Below are 14,467 nucleotides of genomic sequence, written 5' to 3' on the forward strand. Positions count from 1 at the left end.
CCTGCCTATATCGCAAAGTACATAGCGAGTTTCTTTTCTTACGAGGTGATCTGATACTCGGAGTTCCCTTTATGTGCTTATTATAAGATCGTGACAGAATTACCGCCTGCGAAGCTCTCATTAAACTCCAATGATTTGGCAGTTTTCGATGAGGTCGTCGTCTTTCCATACTTGAGTCTGGTATATGTGGCTGATAAAATACTCTCCCTACGTTATCCAAAGACGGTATTCTAGTAATGCATATTTTGGGAGATAGCCTACACAAATTTTATTTCTTCATTTCTGAATCAATAAAAAGGGCCTGTATGCTTTTCATGAAATGAGTAGAGTATCTAAATGAAGAAAAATTTACTATTTGGAAGTATCATTAGCATAGATATTGTAATAGGATGACCGGAGTGGGTGACATGGTCAGGGTTGTTGGGCGTGGCTGGTTAGAAGAAAGTGACTGTTTTTAGCAACCTTCCTCTTTATTGTTGGTTCTTCCAATACATTTTCCGGTAGCCCAGTCCCACCGCCCGTGTCGTGGTGGAGACGTGCTGACGCGCGCAGCACGGGGAACGCGACGCCATGCTCGGTCAGCAGGTGCGCAGACAGTAGGAGGTTAGCAGCACGAGGCCCGGCCTAGTTCGCCTTCTGCAGACGCTGCGGCTCGTGACGACGCCTGCAGTCGCCGGTGCAGCAGCAGGCAACACCCTCCGCCGGCTGGTCCTCGGGGACAGTGTCACTGATGACGACGACGTAACAGCGACCGAACGTCCAATCGATCGAACCGATGCCGACGCTCACATCTGAAGTGCTTAAATAGTGCAGACTGCTGCCGAATCCGCCGGTTACGCGGCGCCGTGTTTATCAGAATGTTCTCGATGAGTTGGCTAACGCAACCGCGCCACACGCGGCCCGCGCCTGCGTAATTCTGCTAATGCTGCGTTCTGGCTGTTGATGGCTGCTGCGCACGTTCACACGTACCGACGCTCGTTGCAAAACTGTGTCACCTGCATAACGCCCCAGCCAGCCTTCATCCGCCGTCTGCCGTGAGGCTGGCGCATCGCGCACTGAAACACTAAATCACAATTTCGCACCATATTTCCTAAAAATAACCCCTTGTCCTCTACAATATATGGGCGTACGGTATGAACTTTTAATGCGAAAACCGTCATAAAACTGAAGTACGAACAGTAAGTAACGAAGAGGTGCGTGTAGGGGTTTAATAGCAATGACACGAAAAGTAACAAATGTATCAGGAAGCATATTGTACAGGTGTGGAGGATGTACTTAACATGCACACGAACTATGAATCGGGATTGCTGGAGCTAACGTTTCGAGGTGACCTGTATTAAGCAGTAAATTTTAAATGGCTGGTAATGATCTGAAGCAATTGTTTGTAATCAATGTAGCAAATATTGCTGTAATCATGATTCGTATCATGTTGAGTGTACGACATCTCGAATCATCAGGCCTTCCTGTTATGTCGAGGAATGTTTGATGTGTTAGGACACAAATCGATTTATCTCACTGACTGACCTGCATGGCCTCATGCTTCAGAGGTTTTCCGCAGCTTTCGAGTGGAAATGTTACTGGGTAAACCAGCTGACTGTACGATCTAGTCAGCTGATTTAAAATAACTTTACGGTATCATTAATAACGTTATCCTACTATAAGGTAGATTTTATTCTTGTGTTAACTGAACTTGTTGTCCTCACTGACAACCAATTGTTTCCACCTCAATTGGAGACAACCGACTATCGTAGCTGTTACAGGGTAATAAAAAATCCCGCTGCGAAGATAAGTTGTGTCCGACGCCGTAATTCGCACTTATGTCGGTGTTTGGGGACATGGTACTGTGGATACCGTCTCAAAGCAGAAACGATCACAACATTCAGAGGAGGGAACGTTCGAGAAGTCTCCCGAGAAGTTAAGGAAGTGTTGTGGAATTATTCGCTGAAACTGAAGCAAAGTATTTCTTTTCACTTTCATATCGTTGCGGAAGACCTTCCACAGTTATACTAATTCATTTACATTATTTCTTTTGTTTCTATCTAAAATAATGGTCAAAGTCGTTTCAATAAAGATATGAAAATAAAAGAAATTTACTGCATGTAACAAGATTCGAAACCACTACCCTCTCCATTAGACCACGCAGCTAGACTAGGTAGCTCATATTTTTTAAAGTTATTGAGCATTACGCAAAATTCCGAACTTTTTTCATCAAATATTCGCAAATGATGATCCACCAGGGTGAATGGAGGCACCTTGCGATACCTGGTTTCTTAACATAAATCACTGTATATTTGTTTTCAAAAAGTCGATCTCATCGCTGGAGGCCTGTCCTTGTAAGTGAAAAAGTCAGCTCAATTGAAGGAGAATAATACAGTTCTTTATAACGTTATTTGGTGCTTTGGAAAACAAATTAACTGATCAGGTGAACAGGCCCTAAGAATCTTCTTGTGGGAAGTCATGTATCATATTTTATCTATATCAAAAGCTTTTCAGTTATTTAACAAATAACATTTATTTATACTAGCATAAGGTAAAAGAAAAATGAGACTCATAAATTGTAAACAATGTAACCATGCTTGTTGTGCCAAAGATACCTTTGTACAGTTAGTGATGGGTTCTCTCACACATTGTGGCGAAGTGGATTAGTGATGTCGCCACATAAATCCCCTTCTTTTTGAAAAGGTTCCCTCCAGTATATGGGGGAACTTGAACTTGATTTGTCAAGTGTTGCTTCTGTCATGCAGCTGTTACTTTGGTGTCTTCGTTTGGTGCCAAGGGTTCAGCGAAATTATCTGCAGAAACAGCCTCCATTCTGGAGTTCGATATTGTGGGATGAGTAAGGAATGCACCCTCATTGGTGTACATGGGTTTCAGCTGCTCTATTTAGGCTGTATCTTGTTTGCTGCTCTGACCAGTTCTGAAATTATGACTTCGTCTTTCGATTACCTTGTAGGGTCCAAAGTTCGGCAAAACGAGGGCGCACTGTATCATCCCTGAGCCACATGTGGGACGTTTTCTGACAGGACGTTTTCTGACAGGGATAGTAGGCTCAGTGTTCCTCATCTGATGCTGACCTGTTGCACAAACTGTGTACATAACTGACGGTGTGGGTGCTGACATAATTAATTTTCGTGGATTCCTCAGCTACTCACAGTAGCTCAATTATGTGAGAGAGCATTGTGTGATCTCCTTCACTGTTGTTCTTATTCCGAGTAGGACTAGGGGCAGTGCTTGGGACAACGATGTTGAGCTGCATATTAGGTCAGTTTCTAGCATGTGGCGAAACCATTCTACCATTTTGCTGATAGCTAGATGGTAGCTTGTAATGTGGAGATGGTTGCAGCTGTGCAGTAGTAAAATACAGTTCTCAGATTTCCTCCCCTATCTGTAGTTATGTCTTCTGAAACACCACACTTGGAGAACCATGCATGCAGTAGCAGTCTCAGGACAGATTCAATAGATATCATTTGTACTGTGATGACTTCTGGAGCCAGTAAAACGACTAATAATCGTGAACAAATAACGTTGTAATAGCCCTATGATGTCCACATGTATGTGCAAAAACCTTGCCAGTGGCGTCGGGAAGCGAGAAATAGGCACGAAGACATGCCTTATTATTACTGTCTTATTATGTTGGCATATCAAGCACCCGCATGCCAATGTGCTAGAATCTTTTAGCAGTCTGGGCCACAGAACTTTGGTGGAGACTAATTGGGCTGTGCTTCAGATCCCTGGGTGTGCTCGTTATGCAGTGTGTTGTAAACCGCATGAAGAAATTGCTCTGGTAAGTAGGGTCGCTGCTTTCCTATCACCATGTCACATCAAATTACGTCCAGCACATGGATGTCTGCCACATATCTGAGCTGTGTTGCCTTTCAGTGCTCTTGTAAGGGACAACGCAAGAGGGATCTTCTTGTTGCTTCTATGGTAACTTGCCCCATGAATAAAGTTTAAACTGGCTCAGTTCCAAGATAGGCAATCCGTGACGATGTTGTCTTTTCCTACAATATGATGCACACCACTGTGAATGGTGTAATGGACTCCACCTTCCTGCACTGACATGGTGCATGAGGTCTGTTTCGTTGAAAGATAGCTACTAGTGACTTACCGCCAGAAAAACTGCAAAGTGTTTGCCATCGATAGATGAGTGGAAATACTTTTTAGAAAATGGAATAACAAGCCACTTGTGGTCAATAGCACTCTGCTGTTGCTGCTGTTGAGTCAAGTTCTCAGAGCAAAATGCGAATGACTGCCATTCCCGTCAACTTTTTACTGCGGAGCTGATCCCACTGCTGTTTATCTGGCATGTATCACTAACGCCAAAGGGGCGCTCAATTCATGGTTGTTTCAGCGGCATCGCCAGAGATAGATGGTCCTTTAGATCATGGAAGCTGCTTTGTCATCTGGAGTCCACGATATTTTACGATTTTCTATAGTACTTTTGCCAGCAAGCAATGCTGTGAGTGGCTCTTGGATGGCAGCTAGTATAGGAAAGTGATGCTGGTAATAGTTGATCATATCTAGGACAACGTGAAGCCTGTTGTAAGTTGTGCAAAGGGGCATATGTTGCATTGCTTTGACTCATTAGAGAAAAGGTGACAAGACCGCTGGGAAGGCCAAATATACCAAGAACCTCATGGTTTTCCAATATGCACTTTGTTTCGTTAACAATTATTATACAGTACTCTCGTAGGCAATAGTAAAGCTGCTGCAGGTGTTCGACATGCTGTTCTAATGAAGTAGAGAATACTAGAATGTCATCCATATAGCAAGATGTGAATGGTAATTCTCGAAGCACCTCATGCATGAACGTTGCCAAGTTTGAATGGCATTACCAAGGCCAAATGCCATATAACTGTACTCAGGCAAGCTGAATGGTGTGACCACTACTGTTTCTATTATATCAAATGGAACTATGGAAGTTTGGGAAAACGCCTTGGTGCAGCCCATCAAACTGAATATTTTGGCATTGCTAATCACACTGTAAAAATCGTTCATGTCAGGTGCAAGGCAGCATCCTGGAATTGTGGATGCATTGAGTGCCTTATAGTCTCTACATACTCTCCAATAATTATCTTTCTTAAAAACCATGTAGACTGGGGAGGCCCATGGGCTATCAGATCGGGTCACAATACCTGCATTCAGAAGTTAGTCAAACTCTTCTTCTGCAGGGAGCAGCTTCTCTGGAAGAAAATGCCATGGCCTCAATGCGACGGAATGACTCTGTGTCATATGGATGTGCTGGTGACTACTGTGTGAGCATTTTATGGTGTTGGTGAGTGCTGGAAAGTTTTAAAGCAGGTTACGAAAAACTGACTCCTCGGGCAGTGCTACGACATTCCCTACAGCACACGAATAATTATGACTCATGGGGCTCTTCTTGCCCGTTGCAGATGTGTGCACCCTGCATGGTCACAGGTACAGAATCATATCAATATACAATGCTTTAGAGGTGCTGGAAATTTTCGTGTGAAAAGCCATAGGACATCACACTGCACTGGACCTGATTCAGAAGATGTGGTAGGCAATGTCTTCTGGCTACTGGTACCAATCGTCAGTTGACCAGGTCGGGCAAAAGTGGATTGTTATGTAAAAAGTTTGCTCCAATTATAACACCAGGTACGTCTGCAAGAACAAAGGTCCATGTTGTATGAAAGTTTGAACCCAGGAATTCTGGAGTTGTTGGCCACAGTAAGTACATGTTGCAATGTTGCTGTCACTGAATCACTGGTTCTTCTTGGATAGACGCTGATTTCTAAACCCATGTTAATAAAAAAACTCTTGGACTGATGACTGGCCCTGCAAGATCAATCAGCGTGTTTGCTTAATTGCAGATAGCGTGGCATTTGGACAGCTTCGCACCATGCTCTGATCCGAGCATCTGTACTGTTGCTGACAGACATCAGCACTCTTTAACTCTGGTCTTCGAAATTATGGGTAGTTGCAGGGCTGGGTGTATTGATGAGCAGAGTTACTGATATTCTTATGGCTCCAGCACCATTGTTCTGATGAGTTTCGTGGGATGCCATTTTTCCGTTTTTTCCAACTGTGACTTTGAAACTGTTGTTTGTGTGTAGTCGTTTGCACGCTGAGTTTTGCCACTTGTGCCACTAGTTGCTCCGTGGTCGATCCATGTTGCTGGTGTGAAGTATTTATGTATGTTCCAGGATCAGTGACGTCAGTTTACAGAACTAAGCACGATTTGGGATCCCTGTCTTGGCTCTTGTTGATTCTTGCACATGAGGAAACTTCACTTAAGCTGTTTGCAATGTTGTCTGTCTTCTTTGCTAAGTAGGACTTTCAAAAAAAAAAAGTACGTTTAACGTTTGTGCTGCAGTGATGGCGCTGATGTTGAATGGAGGTTTATGAAATGGTAATATACATAACGATTATTCAGTTAGAATTTCAGGGCCTGCTTATGTACCAAGAGCGTTGAGTAATTGTGGCAGAGTCTTACCACCAATATATTCACCTGCGAAAAATTTTTGTAATCACAGCTCTGGCAACAATGTGTAACACTGTATGAAAGTTTCCTTTAGCCCAGCGTAACTTTGTTGTGACACCTTTATTTTATTTTTTCTGTCATTCCTAAATGAAGATACGAATCCATTAGATTAAGTCTATCAATTTTTGGGATCTCGCGCTATTAAAATATGTGTTCAGCATGTGTGCACCAGAGCTGAGGTCACTTCAGCCAGAACACAGGAAGACTACGCTGTACGTATGCACTCCCATCATATACATTTTCATCTACCTTTCCGTTTTGCAGCGGATGAATAATTGTGGGTCGTGATCCTAGATCGAGCAGTAAGTATTGTTCCCTCTTGCTTTCAGTTTGGGGTGATTGTGTCGACGAATCCACTCCTCACAATGATTTGTTCACACTGTTACTCTTTATTTCTCTCTCTCAGGGTCATCACTGTGGGAACTCGTATATTATATTTTATCCATATAAAGATAGACACAAAGCCCATGCCTACTACAGTAGTACAAGTTTATATGCCAACTAGCTCTGCAGATGATGAAGAAATTGATGAAATGTATGATGAGATAAAAGAAATTATTCAGGTAGTGAAGGGAGACGAAAATTTAATAGTCATGGGTGACTGGAATTCGAGAGTAGGAAAAGGGAGAGAAGGAAACATAGTAGGTGAATATGGATTGGGGGGAAGAAATGAAAGAGGAAGCCGTCTGGTAGAATTTTGCACAGAGCATAACTTAATCATAGCTAACACTTGGTTCAAGAATCATAAAAGAAGGTTGTATACCTGGAAGAATCCTGGAGATACTAAAAGGTATCAGATACATTATATAATGGTAAGACAGAGATTTAGGAACCAGGTTTTAAATTGTAAGACATTTCCAGGGGCAGATGTGGATTCTGACCACAATCTATTGGTTATGAACTGCAGATTGAAACTGAAGAAACTGCAAAAAGGTGGGAATTTAAGGAGATGGGACCTGGATAAACTGAAAGAACCAGAGGTTGTAGAGAGTTTCAGGGAGAGCATAAGGGAACAATTGACAGGAATGGGGGAAAGAAATACAGTAGAAGAAGAATGGGTAGCTCTGAGGGATGAAGTAGTGAAGGCATCAGAGGATCAAGTAGGTAAAAAGACGAGGGCTAATAGAAATCCTTAGGTAACACAAGAAATATTGAATTTAATTGATGAAAGGAGAAAATATAAAAATGCAGTAAATGAAGCAGGCAAAAAGGAATACAAACGTCTCAAAAATGAGATCGACAGGAAGTGCAAAATGGCTAAGCAGGGATGGCTAGAGCACAAATGTAAGGATGTAGAGGCTTGTCTCACTAGGGGTAAGATAGATACTGCCTACAGGAAAATTAAAGAGACCTTTGGAGAGAAGAGAACCACTTGTATGAATATCAAGAGCTCAGATGGAAACCCAGTTCTAAGCAAAGAAGGGAAAGCAGAGAGGTGGAAGGAGTATATAGAGGGTCTATACAAGGGTGATGTTCTTGAGGACAATATTATAGAAATGGAAGAGGATGTAGATGAAGATGAAATGGGAGACATGATTCTACATAAAGAGTTCGACAGAGCACCGAAAGACCTGAGTCGAAACAAGGCCCCGGGAGTAGACAACATTCCATTAGAACTACTGACAGCCTTGGGAGAGCCAGTCCTGACCAAACTCTACCATCTGGTGAGCAAGATGTATGAGACAGGCGAAATACTCTGACTTCAAGAAGAATATATAAATTCCAATCCCAAAGAAAGCAGGTGTTGACAGATGTGAAAATTACCGAACAATCAGTTTTAATAAGCCACAGCTGCAAAATACTAACGCGAATTCTTTATAGACGAATGTCAAAACTAGTAGAAGCTGACCTCGGGAAAGATCAGTTTGGATTCCGTAGAAATATTGGAAAACGTGAGGCAATACTGACCCTACGACTTACCTTAGAAGCTAGATTAAGGAAAGGCAAACCTACGTTTCTAGCATTTGTAGACTTAGAGAAAGTGTTTGACAATGTTGACTGAAATAGCCTTTCAAATTCTGAAGGTGGCAGGGGCAAAATACAGGGAGCGAAAGGCTATTTACAATTTGTACAGAAACCAGATGGCAGTTATAAGAGTCGAGGGGCATGAAAGGGAAGCAGTGGTAGGGAAAGGAGTGAGACAGGGTTGTAGCCTCTCCCCTATGTTATTCAATTTGTATATTGAGCAAGCAGTAAAGAAAACAAAAGAAAAATTCGGAGTAGGTATTAAAATTCATGGAGAAGAAGTAAAAACTTTGAGGTTCGCCGATGACATTGTAATTCTGTCAGAGACAGCAAAGGACTTGGAAGAGCAGTTGAACGGAATGGACAGTGTCTTGAAAGGAGGAACATCAACAAAAGCAAAACGAGGATAATGGAAGGTAGTCAAATTAAATCGGGTGATGCTGAGGGGATTAGATTAGGAAATGAGACACTTAAAGTAGTTTTGCTATTTGGGGAGTAAAATAACTGATGATGGTCGAAGTAGAGAAGCTATAAAATGTAGACTGGTAATGGCAAGAAAATCGTTTCTGAAGAAGAGAAATTTGTTAACATCGAGTATAGATTTAAGTGTCAGGAAGTCGTTTCTGAAAGTATTTGTATGGAGTGTAGCCATGTATGGAAGTGAAACATGGACGATAACCAGTTTGGACAAGAAGAGAATAGAAGCTTTCGAAATGTGGTGCTACAGAAGAATGCTGAAGATAAGGTGGGTAGATCACGTAACTAATGAGGAGGTATTGAATAGGATTGGGGAGAAGAGAAGTTTGTGGCACAACTTGACTAGAAGAAGGGATCGGTTGGTAGGACATGTTTTGAGGCATCAAGGGATCACAAATTTAGCATTGAAGGGCAACGTGGAGGGTAAAAATCGTAGAGGGAGACCAAGAGATCAATACACTAAGCAGATTCAAAATTATGTAGGTTGCAGTAGGTACTGGGAGATGAAGAAGCTTGCACAGGATAGAGTAGCATGGAGAGCTGCATCAAACCGGTCTCAGGACTGAAGACCACAACAACAACAACATCCATATAAAATAACTGTTCAGTTATTTAACAAATAACATTTATTTGTACACACATAAGGTAAACAGGAACGAGGATAAACAACTTTTGTTTGTTTCTTCATTGTAACATGCTCCAGAAAACCTTTTTGTATGCATTATTGTGTGTAGTGTACTGTTCATGTTTGTCTTATGATAATGAAAGAAGGGAAACGGTGAAATCTCAGCGCGGAGAGGTATGGTATTAAAAACAGGTCATTGATGCAAAGTCTGGTGGTTATGAACTTTATGCTGTTACCTCTCCTCCCCTTGCCGACCAAATACTGGCAGTAAAAATTTTCCCACTACCAGGATACGAGGCTTATCCCGGGGTCGAACGCCATCACACAAGCGTGCGTGAGTGATCTCGGCGAAGGAAGCAGGTGACAAAAACCCATTGGTAATAATCATGTGCCGACTGCGGCAAAGATACTCCTGTGTAGTCTGTGATGAGTTCGCTCACTAATTGTGACGAAGAGGCTTAATGATATCACCACGTCGTTTATAAAAGGAAAAGCAAACGTATTTAAGCTCGGTTTTTGCTTGAAGTTAACCCAGAATTCGGTTCACATAATTTTTTTCTTGTAATGTAGCTTGTCGCCATCTTCTGCTGATCGATACGGGCGTTAGTTGAACATCTTTCGGTGTTCTTTGATGTGCGTCACATTTGGTGTCAATTTTGAATGTGTTTACTCCTACTGGTCGTTTCATGTTAAGAGGTTTATTGTTTGCGTGAGACGAAAATGGATAAATGTCAACACATGAAGGCATTTGTGTCTAATGCAATTCACTATCTTAGGTTTCAAAATGACGGGAAAATAAGTTTACTTCAAAGACACTTACAGGTAAGGCGATCTGCTTGTCATGAACTGTTGTGCCTGTACTCCTATTGTATAGTATTTGAGATATTTGCCAATCTGTGTCGATAACATGACATTCATGCCTTAGCTGTTGGTAGCTCGTATCCTAATTTTTTTGTGTGTACCTAAGCGAATTTCGCGTTTGTATAATTTTAGCTATGAATGAAAACACCATATTGAACAGGTGTTTACTGGTCGTAAAATGAAGTATCAGCCATTCCGATCTTGTTTATGATCGCAAGAGGGAGAATGGTCTGTATGGAAGTATTCTCTTCTCGATATAATAGTTGTAGAACTTCGAAGAAAGTTCGTAATCCATCATTAAGTAAAGGCCTACGTTTAATGGAAGCTAATAAATGATGCAAGTCACAATCAAACTCAGATTGAAGGTGTTCGTTGAAAATGCCATCAGGCTCAAACTGTATTGAAGTTTGTCAAGAGACATTGAGAGACGACAACCAGTCTTGAATATATTTGTGAAATAACTGGATCGACTGACGTCAGAAAAATGTAATGTGTTGCCTGATGTGCTCCGCCGGATCTGATTATCGTATTGAAATGCAGGCCAAAGTTCAAGAAACAAGAACGTGTTAGCACTTATTTAATCGTGGTAATACCGAGCGGGGTGGAGCAGTGGTTAGCACACTGGACTCGCATTCGGGAGGACGACGGTTCAATCCCGTCTCCGGCCATCCTGATTTAGGTTTTCCATGATTTCCCTAAATCGCTTCAGGCAAATGCCGGGATGGTTCCTTCGAAAGGGCACGGCCGATTTCCTTCCCCATACTTCCCTCACCCGCGCTTGCGCTCCGTCTCTAATGACCTCGTTGTCGACGGGACGTTAACCACTAATCTCCTCCTCCTAATCGTGGTAACAATGAACTTATTGTGGCGATTGACTTCAGAATAATGCAACAGCAAGTAGCGGCTGTAAAGACATAGGTAAAAGAGCAGTTACGATGTACCAGGCTCTTCCATTTCGTGCTGCAGTTGAACTGTACGAAGTTACCGTTGTTCATGGTCCAGCATCGCAAAAAATTCTGATTATGCATTAACTGTCAACATGTGAGAGCAGCTATGTTATACTGACTTTGCTGCAACCATTTCACATCTTTCTGTCTGAACATTAGGTCCTAACATAAATGAACTGCCCAACCTCATGGGCGGTCACCACCAGAGTGTGATTTATGTTAGCTTAACTACCAAGTTACAGAAAATGCGACTCAAAATGGTCAATTTCAAGAGCTGTTTTACTGTCACTGTTACTTTTTGTGCTACCTTGTTATCCCCCATCTTTACCACACCACTAGGTTATCTCAAATATGTGTATTCCCCACAACAAATCCTTCAGTCTTGCCACAATCTTGCTTAGGCTCTACCCTCCATAAGTCCCAGTCTCCAGCTAGTGTCATTATCATTACATCATCTGTGCCCCATTGCAAAGTTCTGTCAGTTTAATATATTATTAATAACATTTTCTTGTTCCCTGTTCAAATTGTGGCATCCTTAACTCTTTCCTCAGTCTGTCATCTTAGCAGTCAAAAGGCTGCTACGCTTCTTCCTCTCCTTTCCCTATACTTCCCTCCAATGAACAAACTAAATAAATTATCTCAGCACTGAAGACAATAGAACCCACACACTCGTTTGGTTCTTCACACTGTCTTCTTCCATTGGCTGGCACAACCACCTCATATTGTGCCTACTGGGAAACGATGATTGGCTTTCTGACACTTATTGCATCGTCCTGAGGCATGAGGGAATGTGTTATAGCTAGCATACTTGCAAAGCTTCTAACAAAAAACCTCAAGCCACTCATTACTTCATCAGTTAAAACAATTGTGCCCTTGTTATTTTGCATAAATATTTCTAGTTCTTCCAGTGAGTCCAATTTCTTTCCTTGATGTAGTGTATGTAATACTTAAAGATTTTGATCCATTCCAGAAAGTGGAGATCAAGCAATATGGACGCGGGTGGTTATCGATCTGTCAAAATTGTTCACTTCAGAGGAATCCTTGTAATCATTACATCATATTTTAAAACTCATCTCTGTCTGTACTATATATTTAGCTTCAAATTCCATTTCTCATGTATTGCATAGGCTTTCATCATTAGGAAGACATTTATTTTATTTATTGTCTTTTTTTTGCATAGGCCTCACCAACATTTTCTACATTATAAAAAGATAATTAACTATGTCATCAGTAGCTACACCTCTTTCTACATATCATAATTGCCTCCAGCAGTAACAGCTTCACTGTAACTACCTTCAGGCATACTAAAAATGAGTATATCAGTAGCTCATTAACAACAACATTACTTAAATGAGCAGCAGTATCATAAAAATTATTTTCTTCTCATGAAATTGTAGAACTTTGATCTGCGTCAACATGCAACTCGGCCACCGTTACTTTAAATATTTCACATCCATCTACATTTTGTAATAACGGCAAATACTCACCTACTTTTCCTATGTCACATTTTTATTGTGATTTCTCCTTTGATTATAATAAAAGTCATGTCAAATCTTTCTGTTCTTGCAAAATGTTATCCACAAAGAACATTTCTTCATTTCAGGACTGGCTCTTACCTGTTTTCACATTTCTCATTGTCTATCCTATATTCATAGCCTTACTCATTCAAACCTAGACTTCCAGTGGGATGACTGTCTGCTTCTTCAGTTATATGATTTGTATGGTCCCCCTCTTGTAGCTCGCTGTTGCATTTGTCTGTTGGCATAGTCCATATCAATTTAGGCAGGCTAGGAGAAAATACAACCCTCACAGTCTCGGATGTTATTGAATTTAGCATATTTTAAAATGAAGATCTAAGGAAGGAACATGTATTTTTTTGTTTTCTGCCAGGTGGCCCTTGCTGAGGCTGGGTGGCACTCGTGGGCAGGGCTCCTTATCAGAGTGGGTGGCATCGGGGCAGATGACACGCCATGAAGCATAGTATGTCATCTCTTGCTGGTGGTTCGCTGCCAGCAGTCTCTAAGCATGCAAAGTCTTAACTTCAATGCTGAGAAATATGACCCCAAATCATTCCTCTCCCTGGCCACACCATGGGAGGAACGCCCGGCTAAGGATAGCAGTGAAGCTTATTCGCCCCAGTACCTCATATGTACGAGAGTTGATGGGGAATCTTTCATGTCCATGAAGCCTCAGTTTTCTGTGGAACATGTAGAGGATAAGCTTTCGGAAGGTGGAGGGCTTGTCCAAAATGCGCTCTGGGTGAGTCTTGATAAAAACAGCATCCAATGCCTAGTCATGGGCATTACTCGCTTGTGACAAGTTTGGCGATGTTTCTGTTACCATCATGCCCCATAAGAGCTTAAATACGGTCCAGGGTATTATATTCCACAGGGACCTTCTTTTGCAATCTGGCGACGAGCTGCGCACCAGTTTAGAGCGGCGAGGTGTTAATTTCGTCAGGTGTGTCCATCGGGGTCCGAGGGATAATCAGGTAGCCACCAGTGCCTTCATCTTGGCCTTCGAGGGTGACACATTGCCTGAGAAGGTCAAGTTGATGGTCTACCGCTGTGATGTCAAGCCACATATTCCTTCCCCGATGTGATGCTATAAGTGCTGGAAGTTCGGCCTTATGTCTTCCTGCTGTACTTCAGGTGTCGCATGTCAAGATTGTGGACGTCCATCACACCCCAATACTCCATGTTCCCTGCCTCCCATCTGTGTCAACTGCAGAGAGCATCTTTCAACTTGCTTGCCAGACTGCAGGATTTTACAGAAAGAGAGGAAAATCATGTAATATAAGACCCTGGACTGACTGACCTACACTGAGGCTAAGAGGAAATTTGAATGCCTACATCCTGTGGCTATGACCTCCTCTTACGCCGCTGCTACGAGAACAGTTGTTGACCCCATCAGTTCCTCGCATTCCTATTGCCTCTCAGAACCATAAGACTACACCCGCCCCTTAACAGTGGGGGGCGCTTCACTCTCTGTTGCTCCCGCATCTCCTACATTAGGAGCAACAGCCTCCAACCATCGGGGCTATCAGTCCCCACTTCTGAGCCAGAGAAGTGTAAGCCTTCTTCGGCT

General features: G+C 42.2%; 1 protein-coding gene across 1 annotated transcript in view; it reads left to right on the forward strand.

Annotated features, from left to right (window-relative positions):
- Positions 1 to 10,217: 10,217 nt before the first annotated feature.
- The window catches only part of LOC126203111 (uncharacterized), a 175,691-nt gene continuing 171,441 nt past the window's right edge, over positions 10,218 to 14,467 (forward strand). The window contains exon 1 of the mRNA XM_049937355.1: positions 10,218 to 10,394. Coding sequence (XP_049793312.1) covers positions 10,293 to 10,394 — 102 coding nt within the window. The 5' untranslated portion in view covers positions 10,218 to 10,292. The remainder of the gene's footprint in view (positions 10,395 to 14,467) is intronic.

Source organism: Schistocerca nitens, chromosome 9 (assembly GCF_023898315.1).
Source record: "Schistocerca nitens isolate TAMUIC-IGC-003100 chromosome 9, iqSchNite1.1, whole genome shotgun sequence".
In the NCBI taxonomy this organism is placed as follows: domain Eukaryota; kingdom Metazoa; phylum Arthropoda; class Insecta; order Orthoptera; family Acrididae; genus Schistocerca; species Schistocerca nitens.